This window comes from Antechinus flavipes, chromosome 2, assembly GCF_016432865.1.
Source record: "Antechinus flavipes isolate AdamAnt ecotype Samford, QLD, Australia chromosome 2, AdamAnt_v2, whole genome shotgun sequence".
In the NCBI taxonomy this organism is placed as follows: Eukaryota; Metazoa; Chordata; class Mammalia; order Dasyuromorphia; family Dasyuridae; genus Antechinus; species Antechinus flavipes.
The window spans coordinates 605,526,102-605,549,149 of record NC_067399.1 but is presented as its reverse complement, the minus strand read 5'-3'; the positions used below and the strand labels follow the sequence as shown (position 1 = coordinate 605,549,149).

The 23,048-nt window shown below is 35.4% G+C and overlaps 1 protein-coding gene across 1 annotated transcript in view; it reads left to right on the top strand.

Annotated features, from left to right (window-relative positions):
- CPXM2 (carboxypeptidase X, M14 family member 2) overlaps positions 1-23,048 on the top strand; it is a 264,562-nt gene that overhangs the window by 83,497 nt on the left and 158,017 nt on the right. Inside the window, exon 3 of the mRNA XM_051981609.1 lies at positions 13,159-13,268. Within this exon, the coding sequence (XP_051837569.1) occupies positions 13,159-13,268 (110 nt within the window). The remainder of the gene's footprint in view (positions 1-13,158; positions 13,269-23,048) is intronic.

Below are 23,048 nucleotides of genomic sequence, written 5' to 3'. Positions count from 1 at the left end.
ATATTTAAATAGAGAATATGAGCAGGCATTTTTCAAGTTGTCCATAAGCATATGAAAATTGTTTCAAATAATAATTAGAAAAATACACATTAAAACAATTCTGTTTCCACCTCAAACTCACTAAATTAAAAAAAATCGAACCTCCCTGCTTCCCCAAAAAAGGGAAAATGACAATTCTTAGAGAAACTCTGAAAGGAACAAGCAACTAATCATGCACTTTTTAAACTATGAACTGATGCAGGGATTCTGGATTGTTAGGATTCTTAGAAGGTTCCAAGTCAGTGGAATTGATGAGATAATGATTCTCTGATTTACATGTACTTAATACTTACTATAATTCCACAAGATTCATACATTTAAGAGAGGATATATAAGGAGGAGCTGTCAGGGCCAAAAAGGACAAGCCCACTAGAAGCTCTTGGAGGAGGAGACAGATTCATTCCATCTTTGTGCTGGCTGGAGGCTGAAGCTGACAGAGACAAAGAACTAGTGGCAGAAGCTCTTGGAACCAAGGAGAGCGATAGGCCTCTAAGAAAGCTAACCAGGCCCCAGGAAAAGAGACAAGACTTTGAAGGAAACAATAAAGGATTTGGACTTTAATCTCTGGCTGCACTTGTGGTGATTACTGGCTGCCTCCAGAAGCTTCCCAAGAAACCTGCTCCCAAAGATTACATTTTAGAGAAGAATATTATACTGGATTGCAATTTGGATCTATATCCAAAAAATCACAAAATTTTGCATATCCTTTGATCCAGCAATACTGCTACAAAACATGTATCCCAAAGAAATCATTGAAAGAGGGAAAGGACTCATCTCTACAGAAATATTTATAACAGTTTTTCCTCAGTGGCAAAGAACTAGAAACTAAAGGGGAGACATCAACTGGGAAATGGCTGAACACACTTTGAAATATGAATATAATGGCATATTGTTGCATCGTAAGAAATGATGAAAGTCATGGTTTCGGGGAAACCTGAGAATATTTCTGTTTGTACACTAATAGCATTGCAAAGACAAATAATTTTGAAAAAAATTATAAGAACTCTGATTATAAAGTAACCAACCAAAATTCCAGAGGATTAAAGATGAAACATTTTACCTTGCTCTTGGTAGAGAGCTTTCAGAATGAAACATATTGTTTTTGGACACATCCAGGGTGGAATTTTGTTTTTTCTTGTCTATACATATTTGTTACAAAGGTTTTTTGTTTTTTTTTTTCCCTCTGTGTTTGGGGGGAGATAAGGAGGAAAGGAGAAGGAAGCCAGGAATAAAGTTGTGAAGAAAGAAAGAAAGAAAGAAAGAAAGAAAGAAAGAAAGAAGAAAGAAAGAAAGAAAGAAAGGAAGGAAGGAAGAAGGAAGGAAGAAGGAAGGAAGGAAGGAAGGAAGGAAGGAAGGAAGGAAGGAAGGAAGGAAGGAAAAGAGGAAGGAGGGAAGAAGGGAGGAGGGAAAGAGATAGGAAAGAGAGAAAGGGATGGAATGAAGAAGGAAGGAATGTAGGAAGCAAAGAGGGTCATTGAAAAATATTTTTGAAATGCTCAGAAGAGAATTAAAGGAAGACCAGAAGGAATCACAGAAGGCAGGACAGCTTTGAAAGTAACATGTTGAATTTTTTATATACTTGCAAAGCAAACTGTACATAATAGAAATTCTAAGTTTTATGTCAAACCTGCTTTCTGTTCTACTGTTTATATGGAAGTACTTGTTTTATTTTAAAATTTTTATTTTGTTTTATTCTGAACTTAAATACCAGAAAAATTTCTGAAACCATATCATTCCCAAACATACAGCAGAAGATAGTATTAAGCTGTTGATCTCCATTTTTAGCTCCTGCTTTAAATAAACACACCTGCAAACATACGTATATATATCTATGCATATTATATAGTTGTAATAGTGACTGTTTCCCCAAGTCCCTGAAGGTCAGATGTACCACATTTCTTATCCTCTCTACAGTTTTCTCATAATCTGATGTGGTCAAAGAGCATCACTAAATGTCTACCTCTGGCTAGAGCCCCACAATTATGTTCCTCGAATTTTAGAGGTCCACATACTCTAGTTTTATTTAATTGTGTGAAGTCAAGTTAGGATTTGTGAAGGAATATTTACTTCAGAGATATAGCAAGAATAAGCAAGGTGTTTGCCCAAACACCTTGGGGACATAGTCCTTTTTTTCACTGTATCATTTACCATGAATAGGAGAGGGATGTAGTTGGACTCGGTTCCTATTATTTATTTATTCCCACCAGATTCAAGTCCAAAATGGTCCCTATGCCATGGATTCTTCAGGCTTCCTCATTGAGCTGACTACAGCTCAGACTAGACCAGAAGCTTGGGGCTCCCCAGTATCTATGATTTGAGTTTCTGGGTCCAACCAGAACTCTACTCCCTTTTTTTCTTTTCAGTTGCTGCCTGCATTTAAAGATTTACTTGCTCTTTGTGGGGGAGGGGGGAAGAAGCTAGATCTGTAATAATTTTTATACTGATTGATGTTTTCTTTGATTGACTCCCCAACTTGGAGTTTTGTGCCAAGGCCAAATTCTGCTCCTTTGTTTGGTAAGGTAGTTAATCTTGTTTGTTTTTGTCTTGGGTCACCTAGATTCCTGTGAACCATTGAATATGAATCATTGTATCTGTAAAATGGGAATAATAATAATACCCTTAATATTTGCATAATATGGTTTTTGTAAAACTCGGGTGAAAGCCTATATAAAAAGTGCTTTGCAAACTTAAAATTTCTACATGAAAGTCAGCTGTTCTTTGCTGTGACTGAGAGTATATTATTTCATCTTTATATACAAAAGACAATATATCATTATTTTGCATCATTCTATGGTTTCCCTTTTTATGAGTCATAGCTATATGTTTTCTACACTAAGTTCAACTCTGTGGCTCGAGCTTTTTCCACTCTTTCAGCAATATTTGACAAAGAAAACAAATGAGATTCTTCAAGAGATGCATGATTTTAAGACAATTTGTAAGCAATATGGATAAATTATATTTTGGGGAGGACTCTCACAAAATGACACAATCACAACCAAATGACAGTGTACAAATAGTTCAGGTGTGTCTTATGATTTGGCTTTCATGCTTATGATATATCATCCCCAATAAGAATGACTAAAACAGATATTTATCTGATTTGTGTAGTAGATAGGAACTCAGAAATGTGGAACAGGGCTCTAATAACTTGCATATACAGGTTTTGCTGCACAGGTATTTCTAATAGGTATTTTTGTTCTTGGGTGATTTCAGAAGAAACAACATGTACCAATATTATTATTTTATTTCCCAGCACTTTTTGGTTAGAGGATGTGGAAGGAGAAAACTGTCTATTCACATGAGCAATTTTTTTTTGATAAAAGTGAGCAGTTTTGTATACAGATATTTCTTTCCTTTTTTTGAAATAAAGTAATTCATGTATAAATGTCCTGAATTTTATTTTGGAAATGCTTTTGTTAGCTTTGCTTAATTTAGCCAGCAAATCAGGGCATTTTTTTTTTAAGAGCTGGCTAACTGGATGACATCCTTATAATTCACTGATTCCTTTTTGCTAGAATGAATTATTAGGAGAAATCTTACACATTATATTTATCTTAGTAATTTTTTTTGTCTGGAAATGCAGCATGGTGTAGTGGGAAAAGAGTTTGTCTCAGGGGCAGCTAGGTGGCGCAGTGGATAGAGACTAGCCCTGAAGTTAGGAAGACCTGAGTTCAAATCTGACCTCAGACACTTAACACTTCCTAGCTGTGTGACCTTGGGCAAGTCACTTAACCCCAATTGCCTCAGGCATCTAGGTCAGGTAAAGGCACTGACACATATTGGGTAGATGACCCTCATCTGCAGTGTTCTGACCAAGTCTTTCAGTCATCCTTAAGGATAAGATTTTTAATATTGTGTGTATATGTGTGTGTAGGGGTGGGGATGGAGTGGGTGTATATGTGACTAGCATTCAGGTGAAACCTATGGAATTCTTTTCAGAGTCATATCTTTAACTACATATAATTAAATTAATAGAATTGCATAGAAAATTAATTATATTAAAATTCTTTTTTAATCCAGGGTAAGAATCTGTATTTTAAGATTATTAAATTACAGAGAAGAGGACCCATCTTGTTTAAAATAATAAAAACTAACATTTAAATAGCATTAGGTTGCAGGCACTGTGTTAAACACTTTACAATTAAGGGTTTCGGTTTCCATCCTCAGGAGTTTCTTATCTTGATGATATCACATGTCTAGTTACTATGTTTTTTGTTTTTTGTTTTTTTTTTGGTATAAGCTTTCTTGAAAGTGTGGGCTTTATTTTCTCTTTTTTCTCTTTATGTTTGATTTTTTAATGCCCCAAATTAACATTGTGGTCCAGAGTAAGCACTTTCTAAATGCTTTTTGAGTGACTGATTTGTTGATTTTCTTTCATTAGAGAAAACAAAATCCATTGAAATTGAGGCATATTCTTGGTGCAGTTTCTTCTGGTATTTGATGGTAAGGCAGTCAAGGGGACTTAAAATGAGCCATCAGAAACAGGAAATGAAACCAAGGAGGAGAGTCCTGTGAGACGAGTTTAAAGATCTGGATGTGGCAAAACAAGAAACAAACAAGTCCTAGAGATGCAGAATTGACCAAAATAGAACTTTGTTCCAAAGGATTGTCATCCTGGATTGCAGGCAATAAAAAATGCAATGAGGGGCTCAGGCCTAAGAATCTAGTTAGTTCTGAGGGATCTGGTATATGAGGAGGATTGGGGAAAAATGAAGACAAGTTAATATGAAGATGGACATGTGTGTAATGTAAGTCCAGATGGGAAAGCAGATTGCCAAGCCTGGGAAGATGAACACAGATGGAGGCAGTATACAATCACCATAATAACAACAATAATAGCTGGCATTTTTATAGCACTTTAAAGTTTACAAATCATTTTACTTGCCTTATTTTACTTAAGCCTTCCTGGGATGTCAGAACTGGCAAGGAGGAACAAAGAGTCAGAGGAGGAAGGTACCAGAACAATTGCTTGGTCAGATTCTACAGTGGAGATCAGGCAGTACAAAAGTGTATCTGAGACTCAGGCTGGAGGGATTGAGCAATAGATTCCATGTGTGAATGATGAATATTCAGGAGTCCACATCCAACAGAAAAGGACGAGTGAGTCAGCATGTATGTTACCAACAGCATGGTTGTGAGGCTGCGGTCATCTGCTCTCAGCCTTGCTATTGTCCTCCCTTTTTAGTGTGGGCGGACAAAACTGACAGGAGTGTTCTAGAAGCCTAAAGCAGGGCAGAATCTTGCAATTGCCTTGGTTTGTGGGAAAAGCAGAAGCTGAGAATGTCTGGGGAATTTTGACAATTAAAATGACACATTAGAATAAGGGTTAGGAAAGACAGCTCAGGTCAAAATATGTCGAGCTCACAAGGAGGTGAGTGTCAAAGCATCAACAGCCTTAAGTGTCTGTTTCTAAGGAGAACTACCTGGTAGCCTAGTCCTGATGGGTGAGGCTAATCTGGAAGGTATTATGGGTCAAAAGATCTCTATTCGCTTTAGTTCAAGGAAACAAATGTGCTAAAATTTAATATTCTAGAGTGCTAACATACAATTGAAAGGATTCAGAGGTCCAGTGATTATCCTTTGGGAAAATGACATTTTAAGTAATGTCTTGAGACCATGGTGACATTCAGTGTGCAGCTGGGAATTTTAATGTGTGATTGATTCCTGAGGGCATACTCTCACAGCATTTGGTCATGACAGTGGCAGAGGGATCTATTACTCCTCACAGTGAGAAGAAGAAACTTAATTGGCTATATGGTGCTAGTTCAGAGAAGGATAGATGTCATAGCATCTGCTGATTTGTGATGTGAATAGAGAAACTTAGAACTCTAGCATTACTTGAAGATCAAATGTTGTCTGCAGATTAAAACAATGGAAGGGATCCTTTAGGTGATATAAGTAATATGATTCAGGCTAATATCATTTTAAAGGTTAACTTTCTTAGTAAACCTAGATGCAAGAGAAATGCATATTTTTTTTTAAATGAATTTTTCTGGGGGAGTAGTTCTCACAAATAGCATTTTAGCAATTAATAATGATGATGGAAAATTTCATAAAGCTAGCATTTGTCATAATAGAGAATAAAAAGTACTACTTTGGCTGGGACTTTCAGACCATTTTGCCCAGGATAGTATCTTGGATAGGCATGAATGATTACCTTCTCTTTGTCTCCTGTATAACTCAGCTCCCATATCTGGTCAGTTTCCAAGTCTCAACAATTCTATTGTTGCAGACTAGTTTATTTTTCTTTTTCTCAGTACATTTTTATTTTTTCAATTAGCAAACACTTAGTTTCTTGCCTTTCCACAACCACCACCACCACCACTATATCCCTTCTTCCCCCACCAAATTGGTGGGAGGGAAGAAAGAAAAAAAAATGCAAAAGAAAACATTATAACAAGCATGCATCATAAAATAAAACAAATTGCTTTATTGGTCATGTACATAAAATGTAAGTCCCATTCACCAACCTGAGTCTTATATATATTATCTGTCAAGAGAAGGGGTCATACTCTTTATTATCAGTGCTCATGTAAATGACTCATTGTGTTGATAATAATTCTTAAGTCTTTTAAAGTGGTTTGCTTTTACAATCTTATTATTGTATAGATTATTCTCCTGGCTCTTCTAACTTCATTCCACATTAGTTCATATAAATCTAATCCAGATTTTTCTGAAACAATTCATTTTGTCAATTCTTATAGTAAATAGCATCCCATTACATTCATATACCCTAAATAGTTTAGCCATTCCCCAATTAATGGGCACTCCTTTAACTTCCAGTTCTTTTCTTATTATAAAAATGATGCTCTAAATCTCTAAATATTTATGTATACATTGATCCTTTTCTTTTTAATTTCTTTGATCTCTTTGGGAAGTAGACGTAGTAGTGGTATTTCTGGGTCAAAGATTATTTGTGATTTAGTGATTTGAGAGGTATCATTTCAAATTGCTGATTTTTCTATATTAGCTTTCATACTGGTCTCCTTTCTATTCCCATTGCCATCATGCTATCAGAGAATTTCATTACTACCTGCTTAGACTATGGCAGTAAACTTATTTCTTCTCTTTCTGTCATCCATCCATCTTATAGATCACTACCTTATGTGTAGACTTAATCATAACCTTTCAGTGCCATATTCTTGTTTCCTAAATGGAAACAAGATTTCTTAACCTGGGCATTTCCATCCTATACCTGTGCCATCTGTCAACATCCCACTTTTTCAGCCTCATCTAACATTTTTCTCCTCCCCACCATTCCAAATCAAATGAGATAACATTTGTAAAACACCTAGTACAATCTTTTACACAAATAAGTGTTTAACTTACTTAACAAATCCTCTTCCCTCCCTCCACCCCCTAACTATGCTTTCTGCTCCTGCCAGATTGAGTAGCTTACTAGATCTCTTATATGTTCTTTATTTTCCTCTTATTGTACCTTCAATATTCAATTTTTTATTCCCCAACAATCTTTTTTTTCCTTCTCTACTCCATCCCCCATCCTCTATGCCTCCCCCAATTCTGTTAAAATTCTACTGATCCTGAATTGGAATTAGGGAATTACAGTCTTGTCTTTCAAGTCACCTCCTCCATGAAACCATTTGGGATTTCTTTTCAATTGAAAATATAGTTCCCTTGTTCCTTGAGAAGCACTTTGTATTGTTTTTTATATTAAAGTGAAATAGCATTTGAAAATTGCTTTAGCCCAGTGTCTGGAACATAGTGGATGCTATATAAAATGTTTATTCCTTCCCTTCTTCCTTCTGTTTGTATTCTGTTCTCTATTCTAGTTATTATGTTGTTACAAATATATGTGTGTTTGTCTCTCCTTTCAACCTCAAACTCTATGAGGGCAAAAAGTATATCTTAATTATCTCTATCTCTTTTCTAGTACTCAACAGATAACTCTTCATAACTTAGGCACTGAATAAATTTTGGTTAAATGAATGTATGGATACTACTATGCCTCTCCCTCTTAGACATAATATTGTGAGGGATGTAGAAGATCCTTACCCAAAATGACTATTCAAAGATCACTCAGTAGAAAGCAGAAAAGTTGTTTATTAAAACCTCCGGAGGATGGACCATCCCATCATGAGATAAGAAGGAGAAAGCTCATGATAGGAGGGCTAAAGAAGTAGTAAAGGTACACAGCTTTTATACAAGAGATTACATCACAAGTAAGAGAACATTGAGAAGGGGAGGGGGAGGCATCTAATTGCTTGTTGCTATTCGGAGAGATTGGAGTAGAAGAAATCACCTGATTTCTAGGAAACAGAAAATCAGGCCTTCAGGCTTAATCAAGCAGATAGTGGTCAAGCTAATAGACTAAACATCAATAAATGTCAAATACTAATAAATATCATCAGCTCAGGTTAAGTAAATATGTTTATAGCTGGCCAAGGCTCAAGTAAATATGGGCCTGCACATATTATACAGGTCATAGGGGAAACACAGAAATAATGAAAATAAAATACAGAAAAAGAATTCATACATTCCTGTAAGTTCTTCATCTTATCTCTCTATTCCATACAATATTATCCTCAGAACATTCTCCAAAGTTCCTTGACTTCTCTGGAATAATGGAATTTGGATTGACCTTTCTTAAAATTATCCAAACCTACAGATATGGTAGTTATTTTATTTTTTATTGTTCTTTTCATGGCAAGATGGCAGAACTGATAGCATTACTTCCCATGTGTATGGGCCTGCTCATATAGCCACTTCTAATAAGCATCTCTCTGCCTATATTGACAGTATCTAGCACATATTAGGTAAACATAAATTATTCAATTAAAAATTATAAGAAGTTAGGACATGATTTCCAATAATAAGATACTATTTTTCTTCATTCTGACTTAAAGCAGCTTTAAGTATTCTAGGGAGTAAATAGCATATTGGGACTGTGTCACTGATGCTCTTTGGTAAGATGATATGGAAATTGGAAAAATGTCCTGCCTTTTCTCCCATTCTCTTAAGCTCTTTGGAATAAGCACAAAGCCATCTTTCACTAAGGATTATTACAGAAATATGTATAAATAGCAAAAAGCAAACTGGATGGGAAGAGCTAATTTTGAATTCCAACTCTACCATTTTCTAATTTTGTGACCTTAAAGAAAGTAATTTATCAGCTTTGAGCACATTTCATCTTGGAATTGGTACTCAAATTACCTGATAAGGGAATCCCCCAAACTCTTTTTCTCTCTCTGACTTTGGGAATGAGCCATGAGGTAAAGCATTTGAAGCTCCTTCAACCCTGCCTCAGTGAGAGACCACCCCAGGGAATCAGATAAAGTGGTTTATCTAGGTGGGGTTGGTTCAGTCCTGAGCTAAAGAATTCTAACCCTATTCAAATGAAGATCTTCTATTCAATTCAACTCAAGCTGTACCCAGGCCTATCCAGAGCAACTTCCAGCTTGTAGCCAAGACTTATAAAAGAGCCAATCTAAAACTCTTTCTTGGCAGAGGTCCTAACATACCATGCCATGCCATGCTAGACTATGCCATGCTATGCCAAGGAAACCTCTGCCCGTTGGAATAATATTCTCTTCCATAGCTACCCTCTCTTTATCTCCCTCACCTATTTCCCTAACAAGACTTTCTGCCTTTGTTGGGATCTCTCTAAACTTTACTTCTCTGTCAGACTTAACTCGGCCTTTCCATTCTTGCATAGCAAAGGCTGACTTCCCAAAGCCAAAAATAAACCTCTTTTATCAGTCTAGCTTTTTCGGGTTTGTAAATTCCTTTATAAAGAATCTCTGTGCCGCCAGAAGGGGGTTTCCAAAACTCCCTACCCAAGCACCAAATCCCAAGGGGATGTAGGGGAGCCTAACCTCTCCATTTGGTTCCCTGAACCCCAAACCTGCCACTAGATCTTATCATTTAACTCCCTGACCACCAGAAACCTTAAACTCATTTTAGTTCCCTGAATCTCATCTTATCATTTGGTTCCTTAACAATCTTAAGTCTAAAGCTCATCATATTTTGGTTCCTGGAACCCCAAAACCTAAACCTCATCATACCCATCTTGTAAGATTTGGGAGACATAAATAAGATACTATGTAATATGTATGTGTTTATGCATGTTTAAAAAATATACATATATCTGTATCAGTATATTAGACATATATATGTATATAAACATACATATATGTTTCTTAGAATTCTTAGTATAGTTTTAAGTTTTATCAGTTTAAAAATGTACTAAGAATTTTCAGACATGCTATAGATACAAAAAAATCTTTTTCAACCACAAATTATTGTATGTTAAGTAAGATATGTTCATTCATAAGAATTGCTAAAGACCCTTGATATTCAGTTCTATAGAATATTGGGTTGGTTTTATACTGTTATTTGCTCTACTGTGGCACATGCTTTGTAGTTCAAACCTTTTCTGAGTTAGATTTTTTTTTGAGAGGCTTAACTGATTTTCTCAGTATTACACAGCTAGTAAGTGTCAAATGTCTTGAGATCATATTTGAACTCAATTTCTCTGTTACTTCAGGGTTAGTATTCTATCCATGGTACTTCGTAGCTTTCCCTGGGACTTTGTATTTTTAAAAAGGTGTTATTAGACTCTACTATAAAACAATCTGTGGTGATTGTTGTTGTTTTTTCCCTTTAGGTCAAGTATCAAGGAGTAAACTTCACTTTGGGGTTATAAGACCAGAATTGAAGAGTAGATTTGAATGTGCCTTGTAATTTTTCCTCAGAATAACTGATGTTGCTATGAACTAAAATCAATATTTTTTTCTATTTATATTTCTGCACTCATTAGGATATAAAGCATGATGTTTCAGTAGACAAAGTAAAATCATCAAGTTCTGATGAATGTTTTAGAGCTCAACCATGTGGTCATCTGGAATTTTCTAACTAATGGCAGTCAGCCACTCCTTGACTGCCAATCTCAAAGCAATCTTACTGGAAACATAGCCTCAGGACAGTAGCTTGGAGAACAAATGGGAATGTTAAAACAAAAGAACAAAAACAAATGCCAAAATAGAGAAGAAAATAGACAGTATGTTGACACTTGAATGAACAAACATTTGTCAGGAAATACTGTGCATACCTGTGGAAAAGACACCCTAGGAAGCATGAAAAGAGACAGGGAAATGAAAAGCTTGATGTACTATGGAGAAAAATATAAAACATTTGTCCATTCTATAAAAAGAAAAATCTTTATTTTATTTTTAATTTATGAAATAAAACAGACATTTCTGTAACATAATAGAATTAAAAAAAAGATTGTTGCACATGAATCTGCAAATCTATTATGTACAAGTTGCTATTCCTTTTAATTCCTCTCAAAGTTACTATGTAACTTTCCCCTCTTTTTTTCTGTCATATCCCTCCCACCCACAGAGGACTATCATTAGACAGGATTATGCATATATAAGTAAAAATCATTGTATACTTATATCTGTTTGTTAGTTCTTTCTCAGATGCATATAACATCTTCCTTCATGGGAAATTTATACTTACATTGGGGCTGGTCAGAATGACTTAGATGCTTAAAGCTTTTCTTAAAATAACATTGCTGTTATTATATACAACAATCTTGTGGTTCTACAAATGTAATGCCGGAGAAACTGAGGCAAGATAGAGATTAGAGAGTTTTTAATAATTTATTTGAAAGGGAGAGATTTACTGGGACAAAATGGATCATGGCTTGGTCACAGGGCTGAATGAGACTATGGTCTCCAAGAATCCAGCAAACAATGTGAATTCTCAATGACATATATGGAGGTAGCTCAGATACAAGGGGTAGACAGAGGCAAGGGTGGAGTCAAAGTGCTAAGAGTGGGAAAAGGACTATGGATCTGGTTCTGACAGGGTGGGCAGAGGCACTGGACATTCTAGGATAGGGAAAGGCTTTCTGATAAGTAGGGAAGGACTGGGGTCATGATATCTAAGATAGAAGGTCTTTCTTCTTATCTAGATCATCATGATTAGGAAGGAGGGATGTTTTTGCAGGATTGAGCAGAACAATTAGAAACTGAGACAAAACAATTCAGGGAAACCAAGGCAGGACAATCTAGGGAAACTGAGTCAGGACAATAAAAGAGAACTGTGGCACAGCACTTATTTCACTCTTCATTATTTTGTGCAAGTCTATTCTTGTTTTTCTAAGATCAAACTAATCATTGTTTATATTATAGTGATGTGGATTTGGAAGAGCATAATTTTAAAAGAATATAATAAAAATAGTACAACCAAGATTCAGTTCATAGCATAAAGAAATTATGTTAGAGACACCCATCACAAATAACAAAAGTTTTGCTATTCATTACTTGAATAGCACACAGAAATAAACAAGTCAGAGTCATAGGTGATTTGAGCAATTTGCTTCTGAGGGAACCTGATTTTTAAGATCTCTAAGGAGGAGGGGGAAATAAAGGCAGGACCCAGGGAGTAAAGGGAAGAATCAGTGAAGAACTTGGGGAAATGTCAGAGAAGAATCAAGGAGGAGTCCATTGGAATCCACCTGGCTGACCAGGTTCCAGAATTGTTTAAAGATATTCTAATAGTCTTAGAGAGGATGATGTAATTAAGAGTTTCAGCCTCCCATTATTGAGATAATAGAGACTGATTAAGAGTTTCACTTCACATCGTGCTATGCAAACAAGATAGTCTGGGAAACTGACCTGATCATAGTTGACAAAGGAGCAGGATGACCTCCTTTTAGCAATTCCTGTGAATAAGTTAGTTTAGGGTTTACATCAACAGTAATATTCTATCATAATCATATACCACAATTTGCTTTTTGCCACTACAAAGAGAACTGTTATAAATATGTTAAAACATTTACATTATTTTCCTTTACCCTAATCATCTTTGGAAATAGTGTTATTGCTAGATGAAAGGGTATAAAAATTTTAATAACTTTGGTAGTATAATTTGAATCACTTCACAGTTCTACCAACAGTGAATTAGTGCTCCAAATTTTCCACATCCCTTCCAACATTTGTCATTTCCCTTTCAATCATTTTAGTCAGTCTGATAGGTGTAAAATAATATCTCAAGGATTTAATTTGAATTTCTCTATAATTTAAATGGAATGGAAGAATATTTACAAAAATATTGTTTATCTTCATTTTAAACTAGACCTTTGCCTTCCAGATTGTCCTCCCTTGGGTTTGGAAACATTAAAAATCACTGATTTCCAGCTGCATGCCTCAACAGTTAAGCGATATGGCCTGGGGGCTCACAGAGGCAGACTCAACATTCAGGTAACAGCCATAGTTTCTCTGAGCAGTCAGAATGATTCTTGTTGTTGTTGTTATTGCTGATGATAATGATTATGATGATGATCTTTTATTTTTGAAGAGAGCCAGTGTAGTATTTAATGTAAATAGACTATCTTTGCGATAGTCAGGAAGAAGCCCCCATCCTGTTCTAGAATAATGTGAAGTCAGAGTCTATTGTTAATTCATCCATCCTGTCTCCAATCTAGATAGCATCTTTAAAGACATTCTTAACCTTGGAGATATCTTTAGATAGGTCTGGGACCTAGTCACAACTGTAGAGAAATCTTTAGACAGGTCTGGGATCTAGTCTGCCAGGTAGATTCCCCTTACTTCTCTTTAGGATCTTAGGATCTAAGTTCCCCTTAGATTCTTTATTTCCCACCTTTATACTTGGAAAACACCAAGGCTAAATTTCCCCTATAAAAGATCTGGTTTAAATGAAGATCTTTGCTAAGTGGATTAAGCCCATTATGAGGTACTCTCCTTCATAGTGTCTTCCCATTATTCCTTATTCTGGCAAACTCTCTTTAGTCTAACAAATTCCTCTATGAATCTAACCTGCCAGAGAGTGGTATGCTTAGGACGCACAGAATATTCCTTTAATGGATTATTCCAAACTTTTTTTCCTTTCTAACTATATGCCTCTACTTTATTTCATATTTGCTTCTCCTAGTTCCTATTTTACCTGCTATTTTTGTCTGCAACTTATTCCCCTAAATAAATCTTCCTTTTTTGAATTTGTCATGTTTATTTTGAAGTACATTTTACTATCTAGATCTCATCATTATTGTAGTATATTATCCTTCTCTTCTTTCTTCTTTTCTTCCCTTTCTTTCCTTTTCCTCCTCTTTCCTCTCTTCCTCTTTCCCTTCCTTCTCCTCCTCCTCCTTCTTCCTCTGTTATATACATATGGAATGGAGAAAGAGAATAACAATAGTTTGGGGCTAGTTCCCTGTCTAAAATGTTCTAAACAAGAGTTTGTATATGTAAAACAGGAACCCATTTGTTCCATTTTGCAGGAATATATTTAGATAGTTAATATTTGGCTTGTGCCATTCTGTGTTTGCAAGGGAGAATGCATTTTTCAACTTTATGTGGAAGAAGAAGAACATGACTGGACACTCATTCCCCTATTCTTCCATCCGTAACCCAGAATTTGGGTTGGAAGTATATCCATTAATTACATATCAGATATCTATGTTCTATGAGTATACTGCCCTATTAGGTATTCAGGATAGAATCCATTTTTCCCCCAGTTTTCCTGATATCTCTAAAGGATAGAGTAACTCTTAGAAACCTTAGCTCTGTCCCACCAAATGTTAGTTTTATAAGACAATAACAGATAGTGAGCAAAATCTTATCCAATCAAGCAGTGAACAGAAATCAAGAAAGTAATACAGATAACAGATTACACCAGACTATATGGATTCCATACCTCAGAAGAAACATAAAATCTTTGGCCAAATGGAAAATAATTTCACTAGAGATGTCTGTTCTTAATAATTTCTGCGGATACAAGTACTAGAAATCAAGAAGCATATTGGACAATCAGCTTTTCTAACCTTTCTTCAGCTTTCCAGATTCCATTAGCTATGCCAAAGTTTAAATATCTACTTTAACTTAATCCTTGCTTCTATTTTGTCATATAGAAGGTGGTATTTTAACTGGGACTTGAAGAAAGTCATTTTAAGCCATTAGGCATAGATGAAGAAAGAGAGAATTCTAAGTTTGAGGACAGCCAGTGAATGTGGATGGAGTTGGTAGATAGATAATGTATATTGGGTAAGGGATGTTAAGGAGGCCGGAATCACTGGATCACAGATTTCATATATGTATGTATGTATGTGTGTGTGTGTGTGTGTGTGTGTGTGTGTGTATATATATATATATATATATATATATATATATATATATACACATTAGATATAAGGTTGGAAGGGCCAGATTATGGAGGATTTTTGATGTCAAACAGATTTATTTTATAATTGGTCCTGGAAGTGATGGGGAGTCATTTAGAGTTTATTGAATGAGATCAAATGATGTGGTTTATCCTGAGTTTTGCTTTTGGCAGTAAGAGGAAGATGGATTAGAATGAGTGGAAACTTATGGCAGGGAGATGAATTAGCAGACTATTACAGTAGTAATGCATGAGGTGAGGTAAGGCATGAGGTGACAATGGCCTGGGACAAAGTGATGGCAACATCAGAAAAGAAAAATGTTCTTAATGAGAGACATTACAAAAGTAAAATTGAGGGCACTTGACAACTTTTTGCATATGAGAGATGAGAGAGTTTAAATATCTGAGTATGACATCTGGGTTGCAAACCTGATTAACTAAAAGAATATAATGTTCTTTTTGGTAAATTGTAGCTTTTGCTTGATCTGAGATAAGGATTGCTACCACTGCTTTTTTTTTTTTTAACTTCAGCTGAAGCATAGTAGTTTCTGCTCTAGCCTTTTACCTTTATTCTGAATGTATCACTCTCCTATAAATGTGTTTCTTGTAAACAACAAAATATAGAATTCTGGCTTTTAATGCAGTCTGCTATCAGCTTCCATTTTATGGTAGACTTCATCCCATTCACATTCACAGTTAAAATGATTAATTCTGTATTTCCTGCCATCTTGTTTTCCTAGTTATATTTTTCTTTTTCCTTTCCCCCTTTCCCTCCTTCCCAGTATTTTGTCCCCTCCTCAAACAGCCCTCCTCTTTCACAGTCTCTTCCCCTTTCTTATACCTTTCCATTTCTACCTCTGTTCTCATTTCTATTAGCCTTCCCCTTTTCTTTCCCCTTTCCTTCCTATTGGTCTATAGAATGAGACAAACTTCTCTGTAAAGCTAAATGTGTCTAATATTCTCTTTTTGAGCCAAACTTGATCATAGTAAGATTCCCCACAATGCTCATCTCTTTCCATTTTTCCTCTTAATCATATTGCCTTTTTTGCCTCTTCATGAGATGTAATTTACCCAATTTTAACCCCATTTTCTTCATCTTTCAGTAGAATTACCTTTCCTCCTCTAATCTCTTTTTTAATATCATCACAATAAAATCAAATTATACCTTCACCCTCTAAATATACCTGGAACAGAGATACAGATCTCAAGAATTAAACATATCATCTTCCCATACAGGGATATATATTTTTTAACTTTTAAAAGTTTTTTTTTCCCTTTTACCTTTTAATGCTTCTCTTGAGTTCTGTATTTGCAGATCATATTTTCTGTTCAGCTCTAGTCTTTTCATTAGAAATAAATGAAATTCACCTGTTTCATTGAATGTTAACTGTTTTCCTTGAAAGTTAATGCTCAGTTTTTCTGGATATTTGATTCTTGGCTTCAATCCAAGTTCCTTTGCCTTTCAGATTATCAAATTTCATGCTCTTTTATCCTTTAAAGTAGAAGCTGCTACATTCTGAGTAATCTTGCTTGTGGCTCCTCAATATTTGAATTGTTTCTTTCTGGCTCCTTGCAATATTTTCTCCTTGATTTGATAATTCTGAAATTTAGCTCCAATGTTCCCTGGAGTTTTCATTTTGGGGTCTCTTTCAGGAGGTGATCTATGAATTCTTTCAATGGCTATTTTACCCTCTGATTCTAGGACATCAGGGAAGTTTTCCTTCATGATTTCCTAAAAGATGATGTCAAGGCTCTTTTTTTAGTCACGGTTTTCAGAAGTCCAATAACTCTTAGGTTGTCTCTCCTAGATCTATTTTCTAGGTTAGTTGTTTTTCCCATGAGTTATTGTACATTTTCTTCTATTTGTTTTCATTTTATTTTTTTGATTTTGTTTGACTGATTCTTGGAGTCTCATTGAGTTATTCACTTCCATTTGTTCAATTCTAATTTTTAATTAATTATTTTCTTTAGTTAGCTTTTTCATCTCCTTTTGCATTTGGCCAATGTAGCTTTTAAGTGAGATGTTTTGTTCATTGTATTTTTTTTCCATTTCATAAATTCTGTTTTTCAATGAATTGGTTTCTTTTCCCATTTCATCAAATTTATTTTTAAGTTTTCTTCAGATAATTTGTTTTTCCTTTTCCAAACTCCTTTTGCCAATCTTTCATTTTCTTTCCCCATTTTTCTTCTAACTCTCTTTTAAAATACTTTTTGAATTCTTCCAAGAGAGACTTGTGTGATGAGGACCAACTCATATCATCCTTTCAGGCTTCATCTGGAAATGATTTGCCTTTAGGATTCTCAGGATTTGAAGTCTGTTCTTCTCTTTCTCCATAAAAGTTATCTACAATCAGTGTTCTTTTGCTTTTTTGTTCATATTTTTTAAAGATTGAGTTCTGCTCTTAGGGTAGAGGGAAGATTGTCTCAAACTTCCTCCACAGGTGACAGGCACTGTAGGTTGCCCTGGGGCCAGTGTTGCTGACTGACTTCCGATGCTGGATAGGTGTGGCCTGGTCACATGTTTTTCTGGTGTGGCCTGGTCACATGTTTTTCAGAGGCTATTTGCCTTTTATATTTGTGTTGGATGTCTCACAGCTAATCTGCTAATCCACTGGCTTGTAACCAGATCAGAGTAGCCTAAGAGTCTCCCAATGGATTCCCTGAGTGCATGGAAGCTAAAGTTCCCTGGCTTGCACTGTGTCTGTGCTCAGCTGCCTCCCCACCTGCCTGATTGAAACAGACCTTTTCTGAAGTTCTTCCAAAGTGTCTTGTGCTGGAAATTTGTTACACTCCAAATTTTTGTGGGTTCTGTCACTCTAAAACAAGTTCTGAGACTTGATCTGATGTTGTTCTGAGGAATAATAGATGGAGCTCAGATAAAGATATGTCTACTCTCCACCATTTTGGCTCTAACTCCACCTGCAAATTCTTTTGAGACACCCTGTTTCATCAATCGGTGAAACCAACTTTTTGGAGTTTCCTGAGCCTCAGGACACCCCTTATATACTTTATAGGCTGTACCATACTTGTTGTTGCTCTAATAAAATGTTCTATCTTTATATCTTTGCGTTTACACTAGCTATTACCCCATTTCTGGAATACTCAGTCTCTTCCTTTCCTCCTTTTAGCTTCCCTGGCTTTCTTCAAGAATCAAGTCAAATTCTAACTTCTGCAGGCAACCTTTTCAGGTCCCTTGCTTCTATTGCCTTCCTTCTTGAATTACTTTTCATTTACTCTGTATATATATCTTGTATTAATTACTTACACACTGTCTTCCCCATTATAATGGAAGTTCCTTGAAGGCAGACAGAATTGATGCCTTTTAAAAAAAATAATTTTTTATTGACAGAACCCATGCCAGGGTAATTTTTTACAACATTATCCCTTGCATTCACTTCTGTTCCGATTTTTCCCCTCCCTCCCTCCACCCCCTCCACCAGATGGCAAGTAGTCCTATACATGTTAAATAGATTACAGTATATCCTAGATACAATATATGTGTGCAGAACCAAACAGTTCTCTTGTTGCGCAGGGAGAATTGGATTCAACAGGTATAAATAACCCGGGAAGAAAAACAAAAATGCAAACAATTTACATTCATTTCCCAGTGTTCTTTCTTTGGGTGTAGGTGCTTCTGTCCATCCTTGATCAATTGAAACTGAGTTAAATATCTTTGTCAAAGAAATCCACTTCCATCAGAATACATCCTCATACTGTATCGTTGTTGAAGTATATAATGATCTCCTGGTTCTGCTCATTTCACTTAGCATCAGTTCATGTAAGTCTCTCCAAGCCTCTCTGTATTCATCCTGCTGGTCATTTCTTACAGAACAATAATATTCCATAACATTCATATACCACAATTTACTCAACCACTCTCCAATTGATGGACATCCATTCATTTTCCAGCTTCTAGCCACTACAAACAGGGCTGCCACAAACATTTTGGCATATACACGTCCCTTTCCCTTCTTTAGTATCTCTTTGGGGTATAAGCCCAGTAGAAACACTGGTGGATCAAAGGGTATGCACAATTTGATAATTTTTTGAGCATAGTTCCAAATTGCTTTCCAGAATGGCTGGATGTGTTCACAATTCCACCAACAATGTATCAGTGTCTCTGTTTTCCCACATCACTCCAACATTCCACATTATCTTTCCCTGTCGTTCTAGCCAATCTGACAGGTGTGTAGTGGTATCTCAGAGTTGTCTTAATTTACATTTCTCTGATTAATAATGATTTGGAGCATATTTTCATATGGCTAGAAATAGTTCTAATTTCTTCATCTGAGAATTGTCTGTTCATATCTTTTGACCATTTGGAGAATGGCTTGGTTTCTTATAACAGAATCAATTCTCTATATATTTTGAAAATGAGGCCTTTATCAGAACCTTTCACTGTAAAAATATTTTCCCAGTTTGTTTCCCTTCTAATCTTGTCTGCATTAGTTTTGTTTGTACAAAAACTTTTCAATTTGATATAATCAAAATTTTCTATTTTGTAGTCAATAGTAGTCTCTAGTTCTTCTTTGGTCATAAATTCCTTCCTCTTCCACAGGTCTAAAAGGTAAACTACTCTATGCTTTTCCAACTTATTTATAATCTCATTCTTTATGCCTAGGTCATGAACCCATTTTGACCTTATCTTGGTGTACGGTGTTAAGTGTGGGTCAATGCCTAGTTTTTGCCATACTAATTTCCAATTTTTCCAGCAATTTTTGTCAAATAATGCATTCTTATCCCCAAAACTGGGATTTTTGGATTTGTCAAACACTCGATTATTAAAGTTATTGGCTGTTTTGTCCTTTGAAACTAATCTATTCCATTGATCAACTAGTCTATTTCTTAGCCAATACCAGATGGTTTTAGTAATCGCTGCTTTATAATATAATTTTAGATCTGGTACAATGCCTTTTTTTTTGTATCCCTACTATTTAGGACAGTGCGTGACACATAGTAGATTGACAACATTTAATGATCCTTTCTAATAGAACATTATTTGTGTCTTTCATGGAGGTTCAGTGAATAAACACAAACTTTGGATTTCATCAGTATGTTTCATTTTACCCCCAATATTCAGTATCTCAGATTTCTCAAAGATTAAAGCAAGAGATCAATTTCAGAAACACAGAAATAGTTTTGCCTCTCATGCATACAATTATTCTTCCTGAGCTCCCAGAATCCTTTTATATTAAACTCATTTGTGGTACTATGATCTCATTTAGAAAGTTATAATTGGTTTCATCAGTCCTCAGAATAGAGACAGGCTGGTTGGAAATTGGCATCCCAAACCTCAGACATACATTTTTTGCACTGACCTCTACAATCACATATCTATCATTAGCCTGGCTGTACATGGACATTTATATAAGATTTGCATTCAAATGGACTGTTTGATTTATTGATCTTCTTCTTCCTTCACCTCTCCTATTCCTAAGAAGACAGCCAGTAGTTTTATACTTATCCTAAGCTACTAGGTACTTCAGAAAGATAATGTCAATTTTTAAGTGATTTAATATTCATTAAGTCTGAGACCATTTTGATTTGGTACAGTAACCCTTAATGTCCTGAAAGATCAAGCTTAAAAAATTGTTTAGAATAATGTTCTGCACATCAAAGGTATTTAATAAATCATTGATTTTGTTGGATAGAATACTCAAGGTTTTATGAAAATTATGGTAAGATCTTGTTATGGAATTTGAAGGGGAGCTTTCATCATAAATGAAACATCTAGACAGTGGGGCAGGAGTCAGGATAATACCAATAATTCACATGTACAGAGAACTTTATGGTTAAAAAATCCTTCCCTTCCAACAAACCCATTAGGTAAGTGGTACCATTATGATGATCCTCATTTTATAGTTGAGAAAACTGAATCTCAAAGTAGTGAGTTTTCTCAAACATTTAAGTTAGTTGTACTTGGTGCTGAGATTCAAGTCCGAGTCTTTTGAATCAGTTACTATACCACACTACACCCTAAGCCATCATCTTTGCTACTATTGTTGAGGTTCAAAAGGACACCCCAAAATATTGAGGATGCAAGCCAATATCACAAGGAATCTCAAAAGAATTTGCAGGCTTGAACCCAAATCAAGAGGCAAAGTTTATTGTAATTATAATGTAATCTAATTAAAGCAGGCTAAGTTCCAAAAGGATTTAGCAAAGAAACAGGAGAAAGAAGATAAATTTTTAGGGCAAATTTTAAAAGATCCGAGCTTCATGTTACTTATTTGCTAATTTTATGGCTTACAGATACGTTAGAAGGGTGATCTATTCACTGTTGCCTCAGGAACTTGGGTTCTTACTGACCAATTGACTATCTATATGTAATGTTTGTAGGACTATCAGAAGGCCAGAAGACTTTAGAATCATTGACAGATTGTTAGAACAATAGCACTCTAAGATCAGGGGACCTCACGATCACTGCTATGTTTCCCCTAGAGTCTGTAACCCATTACTATTAATAAACAGAAACATAACAATTAAATTTTATATTGTCTTTGATCTTGAGAAAGAATAAATTAGTAGTTTTGTAGGACATGAGAAAAAACATAAACACTTTTATTTTGTTTTTTTTTTTAATATAATAATCTGGTCAAAGTTATTTAAAATTAGTATTTTATATCTTTTGACCCCTTGAAATAACTCAGTTTGGCTTATATTCTATTGCAATTCACTCTCCCTTTATCCAAAGGAAATTTTTTGGAGTAACATTCCCCTGCCCCACCCCAGCCATCTTGGAGAACACAGGGAAAAATATGGTAGTTCCTATTTTCCAGAGTAGTTGTGAGGTTCATGTGACACAATGTGTGTAAAATGATTTGTACATTTAAAGTGCTGTATTAGTGATGTCTTTTCTTTTACCATATTCTTTGAACTCTAAAGTGCTTCTGGCATTATAGTCTGTTAGGGATGGCAGATAGAGATGTACAATAAGAAGGAATACAAGTTATATTCACACTTTCATTCCTCTCTGGAGTCTGTTCCTGATTCTCTTTTCCAGTTCCTTTTATGTTATGTCTTTTCTTCTTCCATTAGAAAGTAACTTCCTTAACTGTAGGAACGACTTGCCTTTTGTTTATATTCACACATTTATTAGCACACTGCCTAAGACAGAGCAAGCACTTAAAATTAGTTGTTATTGTTGAAACAATTACAGAGACAGAGACAGAGACAGTAAGACAGCAAAACAGACAAGAGACAGAGACAGACAGAGACAAAGAGAGGCACACAGAGACAGAGAGAAATAGAGAAATTTAGGAAACTTTCTTCCTAGGGTATTTCGTAGGGTCACAAGGTGGGGAACTCCTTGCCTGATATTTTAAAGATTTCTGATTGAGCTGTCCAAGGGACTTCTTTATAGCATAACCTTTCCATCTTTGGTGCTAGAAGATGAGTAAAAGGAGTTTCTCGTGGAAATTTGGAAGCATGAGGTTCTCTCACCTAAGTTGTTCTTCTGGTAGTAAAATCCTGGGAGAAGTAAACTTTGAAAGTGGTCTTTGTCTTATATACTATTCAGAAGAAGATAGGTAAATAGTTATGTATATATGCTTATATGTATATGTGTGTATGTATGTATGTGTTCAAGGATTATTAGACTTACTCTTTCTATAATTCCCAGGCTCAGACTTATTTCTCATTTCTATCAATGCTATACTGCTTTGTTATTACAAGAAAATTCATTTGTATTATGGTGTATTTCTCATTTTAAATCCTTTGAAATCTGCCTTCAGCCTTTCTTTCCAAGTTGAATGTTAGTAGCTTCTTTTACCCCAGTTCAACCAACTTGACCTCCTTGCTTCTCTCTCTCTATAGCCATATATGTGTGTGTATGTGTCTGTGTGTGTATGTATGTATGTGTGTAT